Below are 25,763 nucleotides of genomic sequence, written 5' to 3'. Positions count from 1 at the left end.
TGAAAAAAAAAAAAAAAAGATAATTGATGTTTGGTTGTTTGCAGTTATTAAAAAAAGTCCATATGTAGGTTTTTATCTATTATGAAGGTCAGGTCTAAATAAATATGTAATCTAACCTTTTGTTCTCATCAATAATGTACAATATCCATCACCACCTTCTGGTACAGTGCTGGCTGTTATGTGAGTCACTAAAATAGATCAGATATGAGAGCAGCTAGTTTGTTCTGGTCATGGCAGGCTATGTAATTATGGTAAAGTGCAGGAGGCAAGGAAATGACGGTCATTAGGCTGTCCTGCCATCACTGGAGAACACACAGCTGTGCTCGAGTCGAGGAGGAGGAGGAGGAGGAGTCTTCACTCCTCAAGAGGAAGAAGAAACAGAAAAGGAAGAATATGCAGAGGAGGAAGAAGAACAAAAAAGGAGGAGGGAAAAAAACGTGATCAGAAGTCTGTTTTCTGCACAAGCATAAAGGCACTAAAACAGACTGTATGTACAGTATACGTCATCTGAGCGTGCGTTTCTGAATGGTAAATATTTTTGTTGCATCAGTTTCTGCTGGCAATTTCCTGCCCTCTCCCACTAATTTACTACAACAGTTCAGAGCTCTGAGGCTGTCGCAGAAGAGCCAGTTCACTAACTAAATAAGGCATATCATCCCCAGTTATATTCCCTCATATTTCAAAACAGTGACAGAGTGTTTATCAATTCCTGACACTTTGGCTCTTTTTTTTCCCCTACGCATTACCAGCATGACAACAACTTTCAGCAACGGCTAAAAATTACGGAACTCCAAATCAGAGGATATAAGCTTGTTTATTATTCTCATATATACGCCCACAGAACAGAAAAGAAAATGGAACTGAGTTATTCTTACATCTCTTGTACACGTGTACTGTGTGTTAAAAAAAAAAAAAAACAGAGCGTGTAATGAAATATCTGTCATTTTGCTATTCTTAAATTGAATGCTACATGGCATTTAGGGAAAAAAAGCACAGAAAATTACCAGCTCATAAAACACTACACGCTGAGCACTTCAGTGCATAATGGGTTTACCATTCAGCAGAAGCAGGCCTCAGCAGGGACAACTGGAAAATATCAAAGGACAACTCCATTCAGGAGTTTGGAACAGGTACCCCTGAAGTACAGCTTTCCGCAGCACTAGCAAATAAGGGCTTTTGAAAAGAGTGGTTCCCCTTTCTGGGGATATTCAATCTGCAGCTGTCTGTGCCAGGAGTGCTGAAGCCCTCCACCCTTGCACCCCTGTCCTGTTGCCATGACTGCAGCGATGGGCAAGGAGGCACTCAGCCTATCAGGCTGAAGGCCCTGTCCTCGCCAGAGTGCATTGAAGAACCCTGGAGAATGCCGCTCTCCTCCCTGCGCTGTTATCAGAGTCTATTATGGGCTCTTATATCCCTCTGCCTCAGCATCTCCGAGGGGGCACTTCAACCCCCAACTTTCCCGTTAAAAGGCCGACCCGCTCGTAGGAGCCGGGCCATGAGAAGATGTGTCCAGCTCAGCCGGACAGACCGCCAAAAAAAAAAAAAAAAAAAAAAAAAAAAAAAACTTTCAGCTTTTTCAAATTCCATATTGGCTTGCCGTTTCCTTGTTTTGTGCTTGCTTGCAGTCAGGGCCATTAAAACACGGTGGTATTTCCTCACTTTAGTTAATTTACCTGCTCACACGCATTGCAACCCATTCTTACGTCTGGGTCTTTATAGGAGAAGCCGAGGCTCTCATTAAGGAATGCTTGCATGGAGAGAGGATCTCTTTGATGTGATTTGCACAGCATGTCTCCTGTTGTCTTAATAGCCGGAATGCGCACCGAATGAATGTTTTTGGAAGTGCAGACACCTGTAGCTAGTTACAACACCTGTATCAGTAATTCTATGACACTGCTCCATATTGGCCTTTTGAAGTAGCTGTAATAACTGAGACCGTTGTTCCATAGCAATTACTTTGGTAGATCCCTTAATAAAGAAATTATTTTAAATAATTTACTGAAGAATTGCTTTATTTATTCTAATTGAAAAATGGCTTACGTGACCTAATTATTGTATTGTATTTTCTTAGAAAGTAAAAATGTCCCATGAAACGTGGTGAATTATTAAAAAAAAATTCAATTCTTACTTTGAAAAGAAGTAATGACTGTTGAAGGCAGATAGCACTTTGAGTACGTCCCCGAAAGTTGTCACTGAAAAGAGTAAAGATATTTTTCTAAACGTGAATCACTTGCCTAACTCTCTCTCTGCTTAAAAGGTCATTGTAAATTAAGGCATTTGAAAAAGTTAACCATACTGTGTAATCACAATAACCACATAATTTTTTTACTCTGATTATAAATGCTGTAAAATCCTATACCGTCACAAACCCCAGGGAAGCTTTCATTTTAGTCCTTTGAAAGGCAGGAGTTCAACAATTAATATGAACGACCAGAAAGAAAAAAAAACAAAAAAGAAAAAAGCTCGTTCTGAGTAATCAGGTATTCTGCCCATGCTCAAGCCATTAAAAATAACTCTTTGGAATTAATTAGTCCCTTAAACAGAGCAAAATGTGCTCCTCTACCAGTTGTTTGAAGGGTTGTGAAGTGGTGCCAACGCGGCGTTATCTCGTCCCCTCCCGCCCCCTCCCAAACCCGCCTCCTATCACTCAGCGTGAGACGCATAACCGAACGGGACCAGCGCCTAATCCTATTTACTCTGGTATTTAACCAGCAGAAATCCTTCGCCGTCTTCTCCAACCATCGGTAATCAAAGCTAAAGATCAAAGCGTAGACTAATATCACACTACATTAGGCATGAAACCGCCGAAATGGTCCTCACAAAAGCAGGAGTGGGAGAAGGGGGGGGGGAGAGAACATAAAAACAGTATAGAGCCCTCGGAGAAACCGGGTCCGGATATTCACAAGGCGTTCATTCATTTCTTTTCAGCTTGAATACTGAGTTGAGTTTCCACTCACACTTAAACCAGGAGCCGTAGAACAGATCTGCAGGCAGAAGAACCTGACAGACTTGACAGCCATGGAGACCTTTCTCCTCTCTCCTCTCCCCGCCTCCACCTCTCTTCTGCCCTGCGCTCGCTGACTTGGAGGCGTTCAGCGATTTGAATCGGCATCTAAACTGTCCAGAGTGTTAGCTGTACAGGTAATCCGTGCAGCCTGACAAATGAAAACCATAATAACCGTCTCGCGGGAAGAAAAAACCCAAGTATGCAGCAGAAAGTCTGGGAACCGCTCTCCACTGCTGGAATTTTTTGCACATAAATGCTTTTTCAATGAGTAATTAGCTGAGATGGGAAGAGGTGAATAATTCATTTAATTACTTTGATCGATCCACAAACCAGATGGAAGAATAAAGACTACCCTGAGAGAAAGTGAGTGAGTGTGTGCGTGTGTGTATGTATGTAGGAGAACACCTGTGTGTGTGCTCGTGTATGTGTGTGTTCATGTATGGAAATGGTCAGCACCCCCACCAACCTCCCCTACATACTTGATACAAAGCAAACACATTCACCAACATTTCACCTGTAAACAGCGCAACCTGACAAATGTCCAGATCTTTTCACTTCCAGCTCCCTTTCATCCTCTCCCCTTTACCTGCACAGATGGTGTCAGTGTCCTCAAAGTGCGCAAATTATCTGTGTGACGGCAGAGAGAAGTAATTACAATTTAATTGAGCATCAATCACTATCATAATACAACGCAACTCAGAGACTCCATTTCTGAACCAAGCCAGTAACAGCACTGAATATACATTCCGCTGTGCCTGTACAAACAAGTAGGCTGAGATAAAACTGCTATAATTACGCAGAGCCTCATAAAGATGAAATGGAGGTATGATAGTTATTGGTGGCCTTGGCGTGAACGTTTGGAAACCACTGACCAACAATGGGCTCAACTAAATGCCTTTCTAACTACGCACTGATCCGAGTACAGGCACTTTAAGTCTCTGCCTCTTTAACATACGCACCGAGAAGGCGACCTTCTTTTGGATTACACAGTGTTATTGAAACACTGGATTAGTGGAGGATTGAGGAGTATTTTTTCAGGGTGCTTTAAAGCATAAAATATACTTTGTTAAACTGTGAGCCAATGCAGAATATCTTCAACACAATCAAGGTGCAATGTTAATAGCCCATGCAGAAAGTAACTGTGCGGCCCAGTTCAAATCGGAGAGTAAATGTGACACAGCCGGAGAGCAGGAAGCGGCTGGGTTGGGTAGTGGGGTCATGCCACCACCATTCCAATTCTGTTTACCCATCTGTGAAGCATGTGATAAAGAGCCATAATGCTCAAGCCGGTTTCACCTGAAGGAAGCTGATTTCAGCGGGGTATATCTGAGGTGGCCAGGGCACGGAGTCCCATGAACCCAGCAGGTTGTGCACACCTGCCTCCACCTTGCCACCCCCCCTCTCCACCCCCCCAGAGGCCACGGTTCCATGTTCCCTCTGATTCTGCTTGTATTAGATCTGACTGAACCAATACCAGAACTCATCCTTTTATCACTGTGCAAACCACTCTTCAAGCCCCCTGAAATCACCAAAAGGCTAACATATATAAACACACATATACCATCCTGATTTAAGTAAGAAATAAAAAAGTAAAGTAAATCTTTCATCTACACATTTACCAATTAACAACATTACAATTACCACACAATAATTAAAAGACATTTTATAGCAGACAGTCTTTATACTTTAATGATTGTGTTTCTACAGCAACATGAGATCTTACAGATTTTGAAAGAGGTCAGATAGTTGGTGTCTGAACTGAAGCTGTGTCAGGTACAGAAAACCCGGATCAAGCCCAACACCCTCCATGGTCTCCCCAATCACCAAATCTATACATCACTGAGCCTCTATGTAAAGCTCTGCAAAAGAGTACAGAGCATGTTTCCCATTACTTCACCTCCCAAAGACCATTCCCTCTCGAAGGACAGTCAAACAACTCACTAGAAATGGTTCAAAATGTGTATGACAGCATCCCAAAAAAGACTAAAGCTGTTCTGAAGGCAAAGGGTGCCCCAACTCCTTGCTAACTAATAAATATTCATATATTGATAGGTTTTCCATTATTTTACCTACCCCCTGCGCATATACAGTTTGGATGCACCTATTCAAAGGATTTTTCTTTATTTTTACAATTTTCCACATTTTAGAAAAACTATGAAACTATGAAATAACACAAACGTAATTATACAGTGACCAAAAGTGTTCAACGAATCAAAGAAATTCAGAAATACACAAATATAAAGAAACGCATTTCATGCTCGATAAGTCTTCAGACCAATTAATGTGATTGAATGCATGTTTCCCATTACCTCAATCAGGTGTGTCCAAATTTTTGACGGGTACTGTATATATAGTGTATTATTTATACACACACACACACACACACAGATTTTATTTTACCTCATTTAAGAGAGAAATCAAAAGTAAATAGAACTTTGAGCATAGCCCCGGAGCCTGGGAAAATGGAAGGTGATAACAGGGACTTCTCTATTTGCACAGTTGCTCACTGCAGTGCCTGGCTCTCCTGACAAAGCCCAGCACCCCCCCCCCCCCAACCCCCTCCAACTCCCCCCGCACAGTTCAGTACAAACACGGTTAAATTAACATTTTATCAGCGCAAGTCCAAAGCAATCCTCGGCATTATTATTCCCCTTTAAAGCAGCTGCCTGCCTGCAGAATGAAGTGCCCCCTGGCTAAACACTGCCGGTTTGGATTTATGAAAGTGGTTTGTTTCGGGCTGTAAATCAGATAGGGGGGGGAAAGTAATTTTGCTCCCCTGTGCCTCTAAAGGCGCGCGACCCCCGCTCACTCGGCTGCAAACCGGGACAACGTAAATCATTTGAATCCTAAAGATGGGTCAAGAGGAGCGGCGGAGCCCTTTTCCCGATAAGAACAAAAACTAATACTAATTCCATTCCCTCCTCTCCGGGACGCGGGGTGACGGAGCAGAGGGGGGCCCGGGGGATTTAAACGCGGCGCCGGGGTTATCGGCGTGTGCAGGTGCCATCCCCGACACGAGGAGATCACAGCGAGGAGGTGGGAAGAAGGAGCGGGAGAAAGGAGGAGAGATCTAACCCTCTCCTTCCACAGTGTTTCCACGCCTGCGTCTCTCTGCGTGCGGTTCACGCCTTCAGTGTTTCTGATTATTTTTCAAACGTGGAAAGCCGTCGCAGGGATCGGCGCTCACATGAGGTCTGATCAGTAAACAGAAAGTAATCCCACTGGAGGGTAATGTCTCTGTACATCTTAACTGGAATGACGTGGGGGAAAAGGACATGCCTGTGTGTTAGTACATGCTAAGAGGCCTGCTGAGATTCTCCTGTGGAAAACGGCGTGAGGGAACGTGCCTCTCGTTCCAGCACTCTCACTCGCACGCCAGTGTCAGTATACCTCACCTGAGGGAATGTGTTTATTCTTTTTCACGGAGGCACAAAGAGGGGCACACAATTAATCCCGCCGTAAACAATGTCGCCGGCGCTGGAGTGTGGATCGGGGAGGCGAGAGAGGCGCGCTTCAGATCTCTAAACCCTGCTCAAAAATTGAGGGCAGAGCCTTTGATCTGGAGAGATAACTGGGTCGGTAAAGCAATATGGAGAGAATAACAGGAAAGGGGGTGGGGGGGGGGGGGGTGACGGAGGAGGAACTGACCGGAGAGAGGCGGAGCTCCGTGTTAAGGATGCAGTGCACGCGCTCAGTGGCCAGGCACAGCTCAGCTCTCCTTAGGCTGCACTATCAGGATCATCAGGCGATGCTGCCCCACGTTTCCATAGAAACAAACACACTCACACCACATACAAACACAGTCTGTTTGCATGTGTGCATGTGCCTGTCTGACACACACACACACACACACACACACACATACACACACACACACAAATGTAGATCCTAACATGCACACACACATGCACAGATACACCCACACCACACACATACACGCACACATACATGCACAGTCAGCGCAGGCACACACACTAATGTGCTTGTCTCCTCTACTGATCCTCCCACTTGGGCGACAACAGACAGCTGTGATGAGCTGTTCAGATTATGAAGCCATCAGCCATCGCATCTGAAGGTGTTAAAGGCGCTTCCAATCTGAAGCAACAGCACTGCCCTCAGGCAAGCGCTCCTCTCTGCCACAGAGGTTGTGCTATTACTGTGCCAGTCTTCAACAAGCGTGATCTGTAATAAGTCCAAATCTCACAGGACCTGGCGTCAGCCATCCCCACGCCATAACCAGACTCCCCGCGGTCACACCAGGAAACGCATCATCTCTTCAACAGCAGCCAATCACACCACTGCTTGGGAGGATTACCGAAGGCACTGGTACTCCTTCGGGGAGGGAGTGGACATGCTTGGGTAATCATGCATGCTGAGTGAGAATTACCTTTCAAAAGGTGATTAAAAGAACAGCAGTAGTGCAGGGGACAGGGGGTTGGGAAGTGGGAGGGGGGCGGTTGGTGGAAGCTCTGCGAGAGTTTAGGCAAGAGTGAAATCATTGTTTTGTAACCCAGAAAATCCAGAGCCAACTGGGGGGAAAAAAATGGGAAATGATTCCCTGACCCCAGGAAAAAGGCGGTCATGAAAAACTCTCAACTCAACGGAACAGAATACAAAGAGCAGAGCGGAAACAAATGACAGCAATGTCAGTGAGTTTAAAGTGCAGGGAATAAATCTACAGGCTCTTAGGGGTCTATTCCAGTCCAGGAGAGGTTCCTTTCAAACAACGGATGACTAGTGACATGGATATCCATGGAATGTCTGCTGCTCATAATACACACGCAATGTGAGAGGTTAATTATCTGCAATCAAATCCCGCTGATCTCAGCCTCTGATCTGTAGACCCGTTCCCCACCAAATCATCTCCTGTTTCCAATCAGCTGAAGAGCCGAACCCCATGGCAAACAACTTGATTACAACACTCAGAAAAAAAGATCATATTAACTGACTCCTCTTGATGAAGACTGACAGAAATATTACAACTTTCTCCATCAGCTACAGAAGGTAACTATTTGGACTATTTGGAGTTTCATGGTTAATTTCTGAAGCAGCAGCTAATACATGCACACCGCCTGAATTCAATTTTTCCCCTGATTACATCCTATGTGAACATCTTGAAAAAGCATCTGTATCCTTAATCACAACCAATATTTGAGTTTATATTTCAATAGCTACACACTCTATGCTCTACCAAATTTTTTTATCACAACCTTGTTATTAACCATTAACATATTATCACCTGTAGACAGATTTGCAGATGGTATTTTCAAGCCAAACAGCATGTAGGTACCGCCACATTCTACAAGAGAATCTAATAATCATTTAGTGTGTCTTGTGGGTCAGAGGTAGAAGCACTCGGAGAAGAATCTCCATTCTGTACACTGAGGAAGTCACAGATAACAGCAAAGATGAAGACCCCCCCCCCCGTAAGCCATGTGTGTTCTGTTAAAAGAGGAAAAGACAAGATGACCAAGGAACATGTTTTTACCAGTTCTGTGTGTAACAGGGTGACTGTAAAGGTTACACTATCTTGCAGTGGAGAACCCTTAAGAGATTATAGAAATACGGACACACAGAGGCAGCAAGAGGCTTGGGCTCCTGCAAAAGGCCTGTCAAATGATAGTTGCCAGGCAACACGAGTACTGCTTTGGTCATGTTATGCAAGTTCTTACCTTGTGTGCCTACATCATTTCCAATGATGTCATACCCAGGTACTTTTCTCACTCATTTCCAGCCCTTTCTGACTGGCAGGTTCAGTTTAAAGTGGCACCCCCCCCCGGTGCTGTGTGACAACAACCCCTTTTCTTCAAAACGCAACACTAAAGCGTCTCAGCAAAATGCATCTGAGTGCAGTAAGCGTCCTCACTGCGGTAATACACAGGCCGGCACACAGCAGTCTGTTGCTACGGGCTTGTCCACACAATGGGATTTTTTTTTTTTTTTTATCTTCAGTTTCGGCAGCACAATCCTCTCCAATTTCGTTTGTCGGTGATAAATGACCTTCAGATAAAAATGTCTGACAATCCTCAACCGCCAATTTGTGCAGTCTCTTCCAGGCTAGAGACACGATCACACAGGACAGCACAATGTTCTGCTAACACTATAAAGGACCACAACTCTCTGCTACCATCCTTGGTCAAGGCTGGACCCTGGCAACACAGAGTGGGCTGTGTTTGTGACCTTAAAAATACACAAAATGCACACAGCGTCCCTGGTAGAATGTGCCAAGCATTCATAAACAAACCTGGCCATGGACTGATGTTCTGACAAAACAAATACCTCAAGAGTTCCTGCACATTTTCCAAAGCTTCCGTTTTCCATAAAACTCTGCTTAGAGATACACTTTAAAATAAGTGTGAGCTAATCTACTGACAAGGGACCTTCAAAGAGTCGATTTCTGGAATGAGCGGGAGAGCTCACGCATCTAATACTGTGACTCTTTACCATTCCTCCAAAATTCAATCATGTTGCACTGTTCAATTACATTTTACATTTCATTTCCCTAAACTTTATTACTCCTGTTACTGGTTTTACTTTCTGATTGCGTTATCGTTATGCTTCTATCTGTGTTCTTGACTCTTTTTGCTTTTCTTGTTTCTTACTTGATTATTTTAACTGTTCCCTGTGAGTTGCTTTGACCACCCTGAAATGGAAATTCTACATAAAGTTTGTTATTGTTATTTTCATTATTAGCTTGTATACCGTGGGAATTCTCAACAGTATTTTCAGCGCAAGGGAAATAGTGGGAAAGCATTCTTCAAACCCTTTCTCAGAGCAAGGAATGTTTTAATAACAACAGATTACACGTACAAAACGTTTTTCATAATCACAAACATGCTGTGTAAAATATCCAAGGAAAACAAGAAGTACTTTACATGAAGACACACACAGACTAATAGGACAACAGCAGACACAAAGAGACTGGAAAACGAAAGGAGGTGTGGAATAAAATACTGTCATTATTAAAAGGATACCATGTATAGGCCAGTTTTCAGATAAGACTCAAATACATCAATGGAGGCAGAGGAATGGACAGGACAGCATTCCAGAGCTATGGGGTAGGCCAGGAAGCAGCACGATCCCCAAGGGTACAGCAACATGGTGATGGTGTGGAGGACACCAGAGTTGTCAGGCTTAAGGTGCCTTGTGGCACCTGCATACATACATCCTTCTTTTAAGCCGGCTCCTTTAATTTAGGCTATGAGCTGTTCACGAATCATCTGCAGCAGAAAGCCTATGTGGTCTGTGACCAAAGCAGTCGCGGCAGTGACTCACACCCAAATCAAAATGAGCTCACAGAGAACTCTTCACAAGTGCCTCCGGAGAAGATCCCAAATTGAGGCAGGAGGCTCTTTGATCAAACTTCCATGATGACTCTGTACTGGCAGTGGGAAAAACCCACGGCAACGGAGCCTCCTTTTGAAGAACTAAAACTGCAGGTTAGCAAGTGGCCTGGCCTGAACTGACACCATTACAACAGATGAAGATGCAGCCCTGTCAGAAACAGCATGCACACAGTGTCCCAAAATATAGCGATCAGTCAGTGAATCAATGAATACAAACACTGAGAAAAATCCCTGTCACCAGATGGTCAGTGCCACAATGCGCCATATGTGAAATATGCAAACCAAATTAAATTTCTGCGAGAAGAAACAATCCTGGTAATTTAGCTTGTTTAGCTACAGCAGTACCAATTGACTGTACAACAAAATAAAAGGACAATTCAACAAAGCAAAGAGCCTTGCAATTAAAACGTGACGGCCTACAGCGTAATCATCTCACAGAGAATTCTGGAGTGTTATCTTCCAGACAGAGGCCGTGGTGAAGGGACAGCCACTGCCAAACTACATTGAGCTGGGACTAAAGTCTCAGTCCCGCCAGACTGAGACATCCAAAGTGGCTCAGTTGGCAAGACATTCACTTTGAACACAAGCTGAGCCCTACAGCCAAGGTTTGGAACTGGCCCTGACACCTGACACAATGGCCGGGACAGGAGCCGAACAGACCGCGAGAGTAGGGATGGCTGGCTTGACCAGGGTTCTGTCATCACACCAGTGTCAGGCACTCTGCAATTCATCAAGCGGAGTCAGTGGAAAAGCACCTATCCTCCAATGGGCGCCCACTACACTGTAGTGCTCTGGCTGATGGTGAAAAATTGCCTTTGGCTTCATACGAGTGTACCGAAGGATTGCATTCATCTCAGCACTCCTACATGAATACCGAGGCTGTCACTACGAAGTGAGCCTTGTATATATATAGCTGATTCAAAACGGGGTTGCATGAAAGGGAAGCATTAAAAAAGCCTGCCAGTCTGTGTCCATTAATATCCAATTCAACTGATAGATCTTGCCAACACAAGTGAGCACAACTTTTCTTCCACAGTCACAAAGTATTGGCCTATGAAAAAAAAAAAAAAAGATTTATCATTTTGCTCCAGCCACTAAAATCTAATCAGTTACTCACACTATGTGCCAGGGCAGGAACAGCTGACACAAATCACATTTTTTAAAAATATATATTATGTCAATGGAGTGATTTAAATTCTGCCTCTGCTGAAACAGGCCCTCAGCCAAGCAGGTGGATTCAACCGTGAAAAATGATGTGTGAGAACTTGGCATGGTTTTCACATCACGACTTCAGTCTGTGAAGTAGCGCCATGTTAATACGAGGGAATGGTACTTCAAACACGTTCAGAGATAGATTCTCCGTAAACTGCGATGAGCAGAAGAACAGCCACAATACCCCCCCAAAAAAACATCACCTCTGTGTTATCACACTGGCTTTCAGGAGAAATTAATTGAATGTCTGAGATAAGACGGGTCCTGGGGGTCACTTCTTTTACAACACAATGCAATTTCCTTTCCTTAACCTCCTCTTCAAAGGGCTGAAATGTACTCATCGGCACAGCAAAGCAAAATGTCTCAGATTTACCTGGTCCTGGCATGCAACCAGACCATTCAATAAGCCCCGCGCTGTAGCAATCTAGAAAGTAATGAGACAACCTTATGATATGGTTTTGGAACACATGTCAGCAGTCAGCTGCAGGCAGAACGGTGATCTGGCTCAGTGTGGAGCAGTGTCAGGGGAGGATCTGATCATCTGATCACAAGACTGTAGGCTTTAAACCCAGACTGAGATATGGCTAGAACAGCGCTCGGATTAAACTGCTGCAGGATACATCAAACCTGTATAAAAGACCGCCGCATTAGAACCAATTTGCAGAGGATAAGGCCGTCAGCTAACAGGGAACCAGTGGGCTCACCCAAACAGCGGGCACTTCCCCTCCGCTTTCCACTGCCTGACTCCACCAACGGGACTGTCTTAAGGATGAAATTCAAACCCCAGGCAGATCAATACGCGCACCTTGGAATCCATTTAAATGCAGGTTCCCTGGCTCGACTGGCTCTTTATTCCACGATTAGTCAATAATTAATTAAGGTGGTGATTGTGCCAAAGCCTCTATGGATTAAAATGGTCTAGTAATTAGTGTGTTTGCTATGATCGTCATTAATCTGCGTGTGGGGGTGTTGGTGGAAAAAGCGATCTGCATCAGGTGTAAATCTGTGCTCTCCACACCTGAGTACCTGATTGTGGTGACGCGGCGATCAGTCACTGACCGCGAGTCAGTGTTTGACCTTGAGGGACACACGTTTCTGCCCACCCCTAACTAACCCAAACCCCTAAAACTATACTGTACACGTGATTCATGGAAGATGAGTCAGTGTTTGGGCGTAGGGCAGGCAGAAATGTGTGTCCCTCAAGGTCAAACGGTTGCATTATTGTTCCCCCTTCCAGCCGGCCTGAGAGGTCCCTGCAGTCTTGACCCAGCTGGTCTGCTCCCAGAAGCACCATCTCTCTGCTTCCGTGGATCAATGGTGTCAGTATTAGTCGCGGGTCTGTGGCCCTGTGGCCTGACTGCGGGAGGGTCCTGACCCGGAGAGATGGCGCGCTGGCGGGAGGCAGACAGGCGATGTGCAAGGCTTGCAAAATCTCCTTCCTTCCACTCTCCCCGATCAATAGTGTAATCACTTTAAGTTTTCCTAGCTAACAACTCGCCGGCTGAACACCATTTATTATTCCCCATGATGGCGCGGGAGACCTTCGACAGCGGCAATCTGACGTGCCGCGGTCCGTCCTCGGCTCTCCAAAGAGCAGCGCCAGTTCCGATCGATCCGCACCGGGGAGGAGTTTCCTGGCCCAGGTGAGTGACCCGTCCACTGCAGAGTCAGGGCCATTCACCCTCCAACCTCCCCCTGTCCACCCCACCCACTCTGCACCCTCAACCCTCCCCTCAACCCCCACCCCAATCGCCCCATGCCATTAATATACAGTACACAAACCGCACACTGACAGCAAAGAAAATAAGACTCTTATAGCATTTTATAAAAACAGATTTGATTAATTCTCCCCTCAACGAGCCGGACATGAATAATTAATCTGAGCAAATGATAAATGAAGCAATCAATGCTAGAACTGCAAGATGAAAAAGGGAAAAATGTGTAAACGTTTGAAATTCCTCAAAAAAAAAATCATTTTCATCCACTTTGAAATAATTGACACTTTAACTTTTTCAAACAACATTTTCCAGCAGGATTCCACAGTAGGGTGTACCTGCTGTCACATGGGGACTCAGCGAGCTTTTTAATTTGTGCTAAAACTAAAAAGGTGGGAAACGGCAATGCAACATTTATTTAATTATAGATACAGTATTTGGCCAATTGGCCAGGCTAATTTGTTAGGAGGAGCAGAATTCTGCTTTTCTTCATCACGCCATGGACAGGACAGGCAGATTAAAAGGTCAAGTTCCACATACTCGGGATGAAGTCTGCAATCAAAAGATTGTAATGGAGGCCTGCTCTCCCTTGATTTTACTGACGTGTAATTGAAAGCCGACAACGCAGTTATTAAGACTTTATTTTAAAAAAAAAAATCTATGTTCATGACAAGACAGGGACAGTGGCAGCCAGATTCATTTCCCATGAGGGTTAAATCCACTTCCTCTGTTACAGATCTGTTCATTAGGCAAAACCCAGGCTAGTTTTCATCGCTGTCAGTTCTAATGCTAACTGCTAAAAGGGAATGTTGTACAACATTAATTTTATCTGAGTTTATATGTTAATGGACCAAAACATTTTCCAAATCATTATTTTCTGTAAATCGGTCACAGTAAAAGAACCACGAAACCCTGATCGTTTCTCGGCAGGCCGCACGGCTGCAGCCGTTTGATGAAACGACTTTTAGATTATTTCTTACGAGATACAGAGTCGTCTCAATCTGGAGTTTTTCTCGCCCAGCAGCCAAATGGACAACAATGAATCTGGTGAAGTCTTGCTGCAGTGAGCTAATATCATCTATCCGAGGCTGCAATTCAGTTAGCGCGCAACCAAGATTCATTGCAAACTGTGGCCAAAGGGACAGAAAGGGAGATTAATTTTAGATTCTATCCCGAATGCTGCACACTCGATAAATCTAAAAAACCTACGGCTCTTCATTGACCTGCGCAACCCTCCAAAGGCTTATTACTGAAACACTGCTGCCTCTAACCTATGCTCTAAAAGTCAGGCGCTTCTATTCAATAATTAACACAACAGATACAGGGGGCTTTCGGTCTTGAGCTATAATTAGTTTAATATTATTAAACAGATTGCGCCAGAACTACAAAAGGCACATAATCCCTCCTCCGTGCATTTCCTGATGGGCCTAAAGCAATGAGGGGGAGAAGCCGTGATAATTCACATGACAAATAAAGAGGAGAGAAACCTGGTCCTCCGGGGCCTCTGCATAATCTTCCCCAGCCAGGCGCACATGGGCCTGCTGCTCTGTCCACTCCCAGGCTCAGGGTCTGCTGGCCAGGCTCAGGGTCCGCTGGCCAGGCTCAGGGTCCGCTGGCCAGGCTCAGGGTCCGCTGGCCAGGCTCAGGGTCTGCTGGCCAGGCTCAGGGTCCGCTGGCCAGGCTCAGGGTCCGCTGGCCAGGCTCAGGGTCTGCTGGCCAGGCTCAGGGTCTGTGTAATTACCATGGCAGCAGGTGGTGGACTGCGCCACATGGAGCAATGCCTCATATCTCCATTGAGCTGTTTGGACGGGAGCCTCGGAGAACATGGAGGCCCAGGGGCAGATGGGGCGTCTGCGGTGGCGTATTTGCAACCCGTCTCAGAGAGGGTGCCAATGAGAGAAGCAGACTGACGCACCCAGAATGCAGTGCCCCCGCGTGGATTCCACAGAGCCTCCAGTGGCCCCCACTCAAAACCCACAAGCGCAAACGCAATCCCACTGGCTCCGCCCACTTCCCGTCCACCTCACCTCACACTTCCCATTGGCTCCACCCAGTCCACTCCTGGCCACACCCAATTACCTTTGGCCCCACCCAATCCTCACCAGCCAGGGCTGATTTCCATTTGCCCCACCCAACCATCACAGGCCCCACCCAGTCCACACAGGCCACACTCAAGTCCAATCAGCCTCACCCAATCTCCACCAGCCCTACCCGAATTGCACCAGCTCTACCCAGTTTCAAGAGGCCCCACCCAAACCACACAGGCCACACCCACCTCCAATCAGCCCCACCCGAACTGCACAGGCACCACCCACCATTCCACTCATCAGGGGACTGCACTGTGATCCAGGATATCACACCACAGCTCTCTGCAGTTTCACATAAAGGCTACTAAGAAACCCCTTTATACGCGGGCGGCAAGTAGATCAAATACAGTCACCTTTATAGCTGCGTGTGTGATAACCCTCTCAAACACTTGCCTGAAGTCTGCTGCGGCTTTTCATGCATCTCCCCTGAGAGAGGCTGGAACTCAGGCACAGGCACACGGACTTGCCCGTCCATCCCTGGCCTCTGCCCGCGGTTTGAAACAAGGGTATTTACCATCTGCCAAGATTTGACCCCAATCAAGTAAGAAACCAGAAACACACAGACGCAAGATGTGTCTGCTGTCCTGACGTGACCTGCTAATAAATAAAAAAAAGAAAAGAAAATTTCTCTTCTCTTTCCCTGCAGGTACAGAATGCAGCATTTCATCATAACACTTACATACAGATACTCACAACGGTAAGATAAAATTACAGGATAATAACAGTAATTTCAGCAACTCTCATTACTCACATACACACAGAATTGATGCATACACATTTCATTGCTCAATACAAATATATATATATTATATACATATACATATATATAAGCAAGATGGCAAAAACAAAATGACAAGAAAGTGAAATGCCTTTGATTAAAACCTTCTGCAAAAAAAAAAAAAAAAAAATTAAAGACAACTCCTGCAGTGAGATCTAAAGGTATTTGGATCACGGTATGTAAATCAGGACTTCAGAGATTCAGCGGCTGTGGAGCGCCCGAAAATCCAATAATTCACATCTTCTCCCTAAATCTCATCAGAATCCCGGGTGCCCCCTCCTTGGGGGCTGCTTGGGCGTCTCGCCGCCAGAGCCTTTAATGGCGACGTTAATGAAGTTTCGACTCGGAGACACAGAGGAGAGGTGACAGGCTGGGGCCCTCGAAGAGGGAGGGAGGGTGGGGCGAACGGGCGAGATTAAACCCCATCACATCAGACTCCATTCCCGAGCATGTGCTTCAGCGCGGTCCAAATTACTTTTGAGCGTCTGCATGCATTACGAGGGGGCCTTTCAGAGTGCGCGGCGTTGACGACTGGCGTTGCAGCCTTAAAGTCTCCCTAACTGCAAGACAGGCCTCGTGATTTAATTACATTCCACCAGCTGTGAACAGTTCCCGGGAAATTGTGGAAGAAAAATAAGTCCAATTGATTTTTTTATTTGCTACATTTTTCAAAAGCATACTTGCAGTTGATGTGGTGGGTTTTAAAAAAGTGCCATCGACCAATCAAACTACAGGCTTTAAAAAGCATCTGCGGCGGTTTACAAGTACACAAAACCCAAGGAAAGGTTGGAAATACGTACCGTATTTCCTAGCACTTCTGTCATTTTTGTGGGAGTTGTCAACCACACTTATTACACCCAACTAAAGACATTTACATCTACATTTAGTTATTTAGCAAATCCACTTATACAGAGCAACTTACAAAATGCAAGGTGAAAGACTCACCCTAAAGTGAAGTATTGTATTTCCCAGGATCATATAACTAATTTCAATTCAGCATACATGTTAAATTTAAACTGTGGATCTTTCAGGCTATCCTTGTTTCTCCAGCTATCCTAAAAATATGAAATGTTAGCACAAGAAAACAGGTTTCAACAATGTTTTTCAAAGGGAGTTTTTTTTTCCACATATTCAGTTAGGGACATATGGACATTTATTTTGAGTGGGGCCTTCATATTTTGGCTGAAACTAGAATTTGAGGCCAACTGAGAACTAAGTAAAGAGGGTACTTGCCAAAAATTGCCTGTAGTGTTGTGTACTACATGACCTACATGCTTTCTTGGCCATTTGAAGAAGGTGTGTGTAGTGAAACTGACTCAAGGTCAAAGAAGAATACTCCTGAATTATTTGCAGTCAACACAGACTGTTGATCTATCATTCACCTTGAGTTCAATGGTGCAATGTTATAATACTATTACAACGCTACTGATGTTCTACTGTACTTCACTTGCCCAATTCATCAAACCAATTATAGACTATTAAGAATTATAAACAACTCAAGCATCAAACTGAACTTGTAGTCCATTGCCATGCCCAAGACAGCTTTGACTGTGTGTGGTGTTCCTGTCTATGAGTGTGTGTTTGTGTGCGTGTGTGTGTGTGTGTGTGTGTGTGTGTGTGTGTGAGAATGTCAGATCTCTATAGCACTGTTGCGTAACATGATGTATCACTCACATTCCACAGTCCAGTGCCACAGAAGAGGAAGTTTTTAATTTGTGTATGTGTGTGTGTGTGTGTGTGTGTGTGTGTGTGTGTGCGCGCGCGAGCACAGGCATGCATCTGAGGTTGGCGACGAGAATCCAAGCGCTTCCAGAGATCGTCAATGTCACCGTGGCTGAGGAGACCTGACATCACTCTCCCGGGCGACAGTGTGGGAAAAAACTCAGAAGCAGTTGGACAGAGAAGAGCTCCCTTCAAAGTGGCAGACAGATGGGGGGACTGGGAAAATGGCCGCAGTTCAACTCTCCATATTCTTCCCTGCTTGACTCAAGGACACACAACAGATGGGAAATGGGTGCATGGAGAATAGAGTAGCCTCCTGATATGTGAAAGTGCTTCTTTGCTTCTCCCCGCCCCCCGCCGTCGTTTCAGAGATAGCACGTCATGAGCAAAAATTGCAAACGAGCTACAAAGGCTGTCTCCTTATTGAAGCAGCACACAAGGAAGCTGTATCATTAATAACCAACAAACAAAACGGGCCCGGCCCGAGGTGGGCGGGGCTGCCGGCCCGAGGTGCGCGGGGGCTGCAGTATCTGCCAGGAAGACATCGTGGCCCCTCCAGCGAGACAAAACGACAGCTAGGGGGAGCTGGGTCGCCTTGGCGAGGCCTGACCACCTGTTTCAGCCGAACCTCGACGAGACGAGGCAAGGACAGGCGCTCCGGAGAGAGAGCCGGCTGACTTGACAATCTCGGCACGTTTCCGCCGGCGTGTAAGTGGATTTTCCCCGGGCTTTGAACATTAAACGCGCTTTTTAGCCTCGAAAAAGAAAAGGCTGGGAAAAGGGGCCTCTTCTGCCGTGCTTTATCAGCCTGTTGCACCAGGGTTCCTTTCACAGCGTCCCGTCCTGCTGGGACCTGCAGCCACGTACCCCTGATCAGGACAGAGGCCTGCGGGGGGGGGGGGGGGGGGGCAGATGCAGGGTGGGGGCTCGCAGCTGACGAGTAGGTGGTGCAGACTGCAAACACAGGCAACAGTGCTGCTAGGAGACCAGATGCAGCACGGAGGCTTTCCAGACTGGCAATACACACACAGCCAACGGTCGGTTGAGGCGCTCCAATGGTACAGTCAGGTTATCACTGATAAATACTCTCACCAACAGCCGACACTGATTCTGTGTGTTTAATTTGGAACAACAGCCATCACCTGTGGGACAAACCACAGTAATTACTGGAGATATTTCGCCAGTAATGTTTTTTTAGACAGACCAGTGGTGTTCTGCAACCCCTGCTTTAAGGCTTGTAGGTAAGTGGTACAGAATGCCAATAGAGGCACCCCGGCTTTCATATCTTCAAAGCAAGGTCATGATTACCTCCTCACATCAAAAAGGTAAACGCAAAAACACATTATCAGCCTCTCTAATCTCTACTGAAAGCTGAATGAAGCAGGGACTTTTTGAAATGCCAACATCAAATGAAAATCTCACTTTCTGAGATATTCAAACACAAGTCTGTACATATTAATATAAAATAGAACCATCATAATGTTTATGCAAACATCATGGTACTTCTACATATGCATTTGGGGAAATAAAAAAACTTGACAATGACATTATAACATTATGCAGCATCTGGCTTCCTGAAAGGCCACATGTTCTGATCAACATCTCAGAGAATAATCTTCTTGGCCCTATGCCTTAGCAAGAACCGCTTTGCCAGCAAAACCCCTCGCTGGCTTCAGCTGTGATGTTGTCACAAAGAAACAGCAAATCAAATCACAGCCTTCCGGTGGGGTGCTTCTGTAAGGTCTTTCAGCCTTTTAGTTTATTTCATGGCAAAAGTGAGAGGCTCAGTTGTGATAATTTAGTCACAGGATTTTATGTCTTTGACCACAGATGTTGTAATATAGCTTTGACAGCAACATGAAAAATTAACTAAAACATGTACACACTCAAGTGCACCACTGTCATCAAATCATTCATTTGTACCTAAACAAGATCATCTGCAGAGACTAAAAGGTGAAAGACAAATGGGTCAGTCACTTGTGACTGGGCACAGGTTCTACAACTCCTGAAAATCTCTTAGGTGGGAACTCAGGTCTTAACCAATCAATCACAATTAAAGACAGGAAGTCCCGCCTAACAATCAATCGCACTTCCTCTGTCCTACTACACAATGTGATCCTTTCAGAAAAGGAAAATGACGCCATATCCATCATGGTAACCTACTCTATGAAGTGACACCTTGATCTAATGGGGTTGTTAATTATTCTAGACCCATGGGGACATTTGTCACGCAGAAACACAGAGCGGAAAAAGCAATAAATGTGTAGCGCAAGCTAAAACAAAACGGTATAAACTTACCCATCATACACAAGGCCAACAAGACAAGCTAACAGGGAGCTCAAGGGACTGTTGTGTCACAGTTTCGATTCATGGAAAATCTCAACTGAACAAACAATTTTCCTCAGATTTAAAGAGATTCTGGCCTACAGGAAATGACCTTTTTGAGAGTCTGAAAAATGTCCGCCATGTGCAGACGGGCACAACGACCTCCCGCCCCCATCACAAGGATAACAAAATAATGTACTCCATGAGCTCACGGTCAGCCTTTCAATCTGCCCGGAACAGCCTGTTTAACCTATAAGGACACAAAGAATCGTCACTGGCTTTCAGGACATCGGTGATGATAAAAAAGGGCGATGTGAAATGATTCGAATGAGTAAATTTCCATGTCATTGACACCACATCCAGCAAGCCTTCATGTGTCATTTGGGCAATGCCAGGAATGCCACCAATGCTGCCTACTGCCCACCCAGCCCAGCACCTGTGCCAATCAGATCCTGATTGCGGCAGGCACTGCTAAGGTTGCCGCAACAGCAGGTTTTTTTGAACCAATCACTGTGGACAGTTTATCCTCACGGTTGCCCTTGGAAACGCCTCACGCTGCCCTCCAAACAAAGCAAGATGGAAGCAAAAATCAGCTCGCTGGACCGACGACGCGTCACCAACAGCTTTCGGGACGTCAGAAGCGGTTCGGTTTTTCCCTGCTGCCCCCCTCCCATCCTGAAAACTCTGAGCTCACTTTGAGTCCGCTTGTCCCCCCCCCCCCCCCCCCCAGCCCCGGCCCCATCTTCTGCAAGCTGTGTGAAGGACAGGCCCCGCAAGGTCAGGAGGAAATTACATGGAGGAGAGTGCGAGAGAGATACAGCGCACATGGCAGCCAGATAAACCACACGCCCTTTCATGTTCCTGACAACTTTATCAGGCCGGGCATTCGGCAAATTCATTTGATTATTAGCAAAGCTCTGGGTCTCCATCGGTAAACACATAATCGACAGTTTGGATTCGCTACGCAAACAATTGCCGCTGACGCAGGCAGAGTGATTGATGCCATGCAAATTCATTTAGAAGAGTTACAGGACACCACCAGTCTAAAGATCACCTGCCCTGGACCAGAGAAGGTAATTAGTGTGAATCTTCACCCTAATCTATTCAGTTATCCTAATCACCTCTGACTTAAAATGAGGTTACAAATATCAAGGGCAATCCATCTAATGTAATGCTATCTGGTGGAGAAAGACAGAAAGATATGGCGACTGCATATAAAGTCTGTGCAAATGGCACATTCCCCCTGTTGTACAGTGCGTGCCATCATTTTCTTCCCTATCTAATTTGATTCAGAAGTAATTCACTTCTCTTATTGGTGCCTCTCAGAAAAGCTCTACATCCCCAGCAATTTTCCAGCAGGGACTCCCAGTGAGGAAACACCTTGACAGAGCTTATTTCTGAAATGCCTTTTACTGTACTTTATCAAAGATGTCAGCCGCTAATGTAAAAGCCAACTTGAGTCAGGTGTGCTTGACACTGTACAAGGGTAGATGGGAAATGCTTAAAGAAGAGCAAAATCCTCAACCATATATCAAAGTACATAAGAATATACATAACTTCTGTTAGTTATATTCATTAATCGTCGTGAAACACAACATATGGGATCATTGTGTAGACAGTGTGTATAAATATACGTGAATGACACATTTAAAAACCCTGAGGAAGGAACATCACATTAATCATCTTCAAAAAAAAGATTTACAACAGAAAAATCCGTGACAACTTGCATGTACTGAAGGAGGAAGCACTCAGTTATGGATGGAAGCAAGTTATGGATGGCTTCCAAATGACAGATGTCTCCTATAAGGATGGAGGACCCAAGTATTTATTTACTTCCATTTTTTTTTTTTATTCTCACCAATGCGAAAATGATTTAAGCTACATCTGTCATTAGAACACTTCTTTGAAAAGGGGCACTCTACTAAATGCAGTAAGAATGTGGACAAGTTTTACATTTTTTAAGATCACAGATAAACATATCATCAGCAGGTAACCCCGCTGGGAGTGGCCACACTCACCTGGGCATCCATCAGCAGGTGTCTCATCAAGGTCATGGACTTCTTCAGCGTCTCCTTCTCCCCGGGCAGGAAGGCATCGTCCTCGTCATCGAGGGCCTTGGGCCGGCTCACCATGAAGTGGGCGATCTGGTCATTCAGGCTGTTCAGAGACTGCACAGCTGTTGAATGGGGAACAGACACAGGCCATAAGCTGCCAGGTCAATCCACAACACCACGACACCCAAAGGAGCTGGGTTCAGCTTGGCCCTCCTCCTGCTTCACACAAGAGTACTTTAAAAACATAAAACTGTACTGAACAACCATATACAATTGGTGCTTGAAATGCATTAGCTTTTGGGGAAAATAAACCTGACATGCATTTGGACATTCGAATTATGGGCCTGTTTTTGGCAGGATGTAGCACTTGCATCTAGCATATGGTGATTTGCTTGATACATCTACCTGCCCAGAAAATGACTATTTTCAATCCAACTTTAAAAAAACAAAACAAAAAAAAGTACCCTCAAACGCAAAGTGCCTTTAAAGCCTAATGCATCTGCAGAGAATATTTCTGCCTGCTCACATTTACGCTTTTATTTGATGTTACTTCCTGTTTACATCATTGATGCTTCTGAACATTCTATTCTCCTCAGATAAGTGGCCATTTAAGATGTAACAGCCAAAAATATCCCCATTGCCAAGTTCCATTTTTTTTTCCTCTTTTCATACAACATACTTAATTTGATGAAAGCCACCTCCTCTCTCCATGTGAATTTTCACCAAGTCCATCTACCGAGAGCCCAGCTGATTGCTCAGATAGGACTGCATTTCTTTCGAGCAGTAAAACAGCAGGAACCCCCTGCAGAATCTCGATGCAGTAAAGGCAGTTTGCCGCTCTTAGTTAGACAAACAGCATAATCAGAACAAATAACCACCGGCTTTTCCAAGGTGTGTAAAAACAGAGAAGCCGGCGTCTGTTATCACACCCAGTGGGGGTTTGCTTCAACGAGCGAACATGAGAGAGTCCCAGGTGGGACTGCCTGCGTATTACCGTTGAGGGATTTTTTTTCCCCTCATTCTTACTGGCAGGAATGATCAGACGCTGTACTTTCAAAAGAAGTGCACCACAGTGAACTGCACAAAGCCTTGCGTTGCATAGTCTCTTGTTCGTTAGCTATCACCACTACCCCTGTGGAAAAAAAGGCACAAAGGAACATTATGAAAGAATGCGGATATTGACCGAGAGCTATGAGTAATTCACAGTCGGCCGTAGCCAAGAGAAATGGAGGACTGGGAGTGAAAAAGCAGAAAATAGTCGACCTGGGAAAGAAAATGGAACCACAGGTTGGGGTTTTGTTTGATATCTGTATAAGAGGCAGCGAGGATTTCAGTCTGCGGGGTGAGTCAATACACTCCCAATATGGAGCCACAGGGGGGGGAAGTGTGGCAGGGCCACCCGCCGCACATCAAAATTCATAGATTTCAGTATTTTATTCACCCTCTCCGGTATAACCAACAGCCCAGGAGCATCTATTGTCCAAGTGGCACAGTCATATTTCTGCCAGCATTCTTCTCAATGGGACTAATTTATTCAGGGACAAAGCAAAAAAAATTCTGTCCAATACCACGGCTCCTATTGATGGTAGTCTGTGCGTGTGTGTGTCTCTGTGTGTGTGTGTGTGTGTGTGTGTGTGTGCATGGCAGGCGGGGGGGGGGGGGGGGGGGGGGGGGGGGGGTGTAATGATTAAAGTGTCACAACAGGGGAGCAGCAATGATTAAAGAGTCGCAATAGAACAGAACAGCCAGGTGTCGCTCCGCAATGTATTTCTGAGATACTGAGGTATAGCGTAAACAAGTGGTCATGTGGGTCTGACGTTCCGCTGTGTTCAGTAAATCTCGCTCATTCTCCTGCTCGTGTGTCTAAGGGAGATGAAGCCTAGGGAAGTGCCATCCAGCTGACATAACTCATACCAAAGGGCCATCCCTCAGACACCGAGACAAACGATAGAGTGGACTTAGGGAGATGGAGAAACAGGGGGCGTGCTGAAGACTACCAGCAGGGGGCGCTGTACCCAGTTAGCCAGGAAGAGGTCCATGTGGTTTAGTCTATTTTAAAGTGTGTATATATACATTATATATATATATATATATATATATATTAGTATATTTTGGTTAAACATCAAGTATATTGTTAGTACAGTACTTGCAGTATACTGATATTTTAAGCAGCCTCTGACATAATATGTGCTATGTGCTTTGGAATTTTCAAAATCATATTTAATCTCTTTACTTATCAGGGACCTAATATATGAAGTCTCCAGTCCCAGAGCAGGGCAACAAGACTTGCAGATCATATCACGGCAGCATGCAACGATTTCATCACAGGAGAAATGAAAGTGAAAGTAAGCACTGAGTAGCCTTGGTCAGAAAAAAAAAAAAAAAAAAAAAAGATTTTTATCATCTCCAAGACTTTTTGTTTTAGTTTGGAGGTAAACATTTCAAAATTGCTGCAAGACTTTACACCAGCAAACAACACATTCCAGTCTTTTGTGGCCTTTACCAGCAGAGTTGTTTGAGCACATGCTGTAGAGCAGGGAGACATTATGTAGGCTGCTTTCATGTGGCCACTTATCATTCCAGTGTTGTTCATATGAATGGAGCTTAATTAAATGTTTCAGGGGTGGAGGGGCTGTATTGTGAATGTCTTCAAAAAGAACACAGGCATCTAAAAAACTAAACAGTGCAATGTTTTTGACATAGACTGTGCAGTAGGGGGTGCAACGACTTAGTCGACTGAAATCAATGACCAAATTAGTTGCCAAAGAATTTAATTGTCCATGAGTTGGCGACGTCATCGTGTGTGTTTTTCGTGCTGACTCGGAATGCTCAGACATGTAGCCTAAGCTACGTTGCTTTACTGGAGTGAACAATAGAGATGGCAACACCTTCACGACCAAAGACTTCAAAAGTGTGGCAGCATTTTACTCTTGACCCTTATTTTATGCTATGTAGCGCGTGTTACGTTACATGGGTCGTTATGTTTTCTTTAGCGTTATTAAGCTTCTCATAGTTTTCAGTTAGCATTTGCTATTTTTATATATATATATATAAAAAACATTATATATATATTGTTAACGTTAAATTGCTGTTTCCTCAAAGCTAAAATTAGCTAGAATTTTTCCAATCTCGTGTTCTATTCGCACCGGTTTTATCATACACGTTAAACAGCTAATCACACCGGTTTGACCATACGTGCAAAAGGGTTAACTCTGCCAAGAAGGTTGTGAACTTCAACATTTGCAAACCTGACCTTGCCTGGCATGGGAGCACATCAGTTATGCTCGAGCATCTGTAGGGGTAGCACACTGGCTCTCTGGATGATGAAGACTCGTCTCATTAGCATAGCTAATGTTAAGGTTAAAAGCCATGTTACTTCATGTTATGAGCTGTAACATTTTCTATTTTGAAATACATTTTCTCTTGATCAACAAATCATTAATCATGTTGAACATACAGTTTATTGTCTTTATTGTTAGTTAGCATATGCCTAAAACAACCTCAAGCTAAATTTAAA

The 25,763-nt window shown here is 44.9% G+C and overlaps 1 protein-coding gene across 4 annotated transcripts in view; it reads right to left on the bottom strand.

Moving 5' to 3' along the window:
* Positions 1 to 25,763, bottom strand: part of kazna (kazrin, periplakin interacting protein a) — a 265,787-nt gene that overhangs the window by 191,706 nt on the left and 48,318 nt on the right. For all 4 annotated transcript variants that reach the window (XM_036534460.1, XM_036534465.1, XM_036534467.1 and 1 more), the window contains exon 2: positions 22,211 to 22,368. In XM_036534460.1, the coding sequence (XP_036390353.1) occupies positions 22,211 to 22,368 (158 nt within the window). The remainder of the gene's footprint in view (positions 1 to 22,210; positions 22,369 to 25,763) is intronic.

The sequence above is a fragment of the Megalops cyprinoides genome, chromosome 7 (assembly GCF_013368585.1).
Source record: "Megalops cyprinoides isolate fMegCyp1 chromosome 7, fMegCyp1.pri, whole genome shotgun sequence".
Lineage (NCBI taxonomy): Eukaryota > Metazoa > Chordata > Actinopteri > Elopiformes > Megalopidae > Megalops > Megalops cyprinoides.
This window is presented reverse-complemented; position numbering and strand designations above follow the sequence as displayed.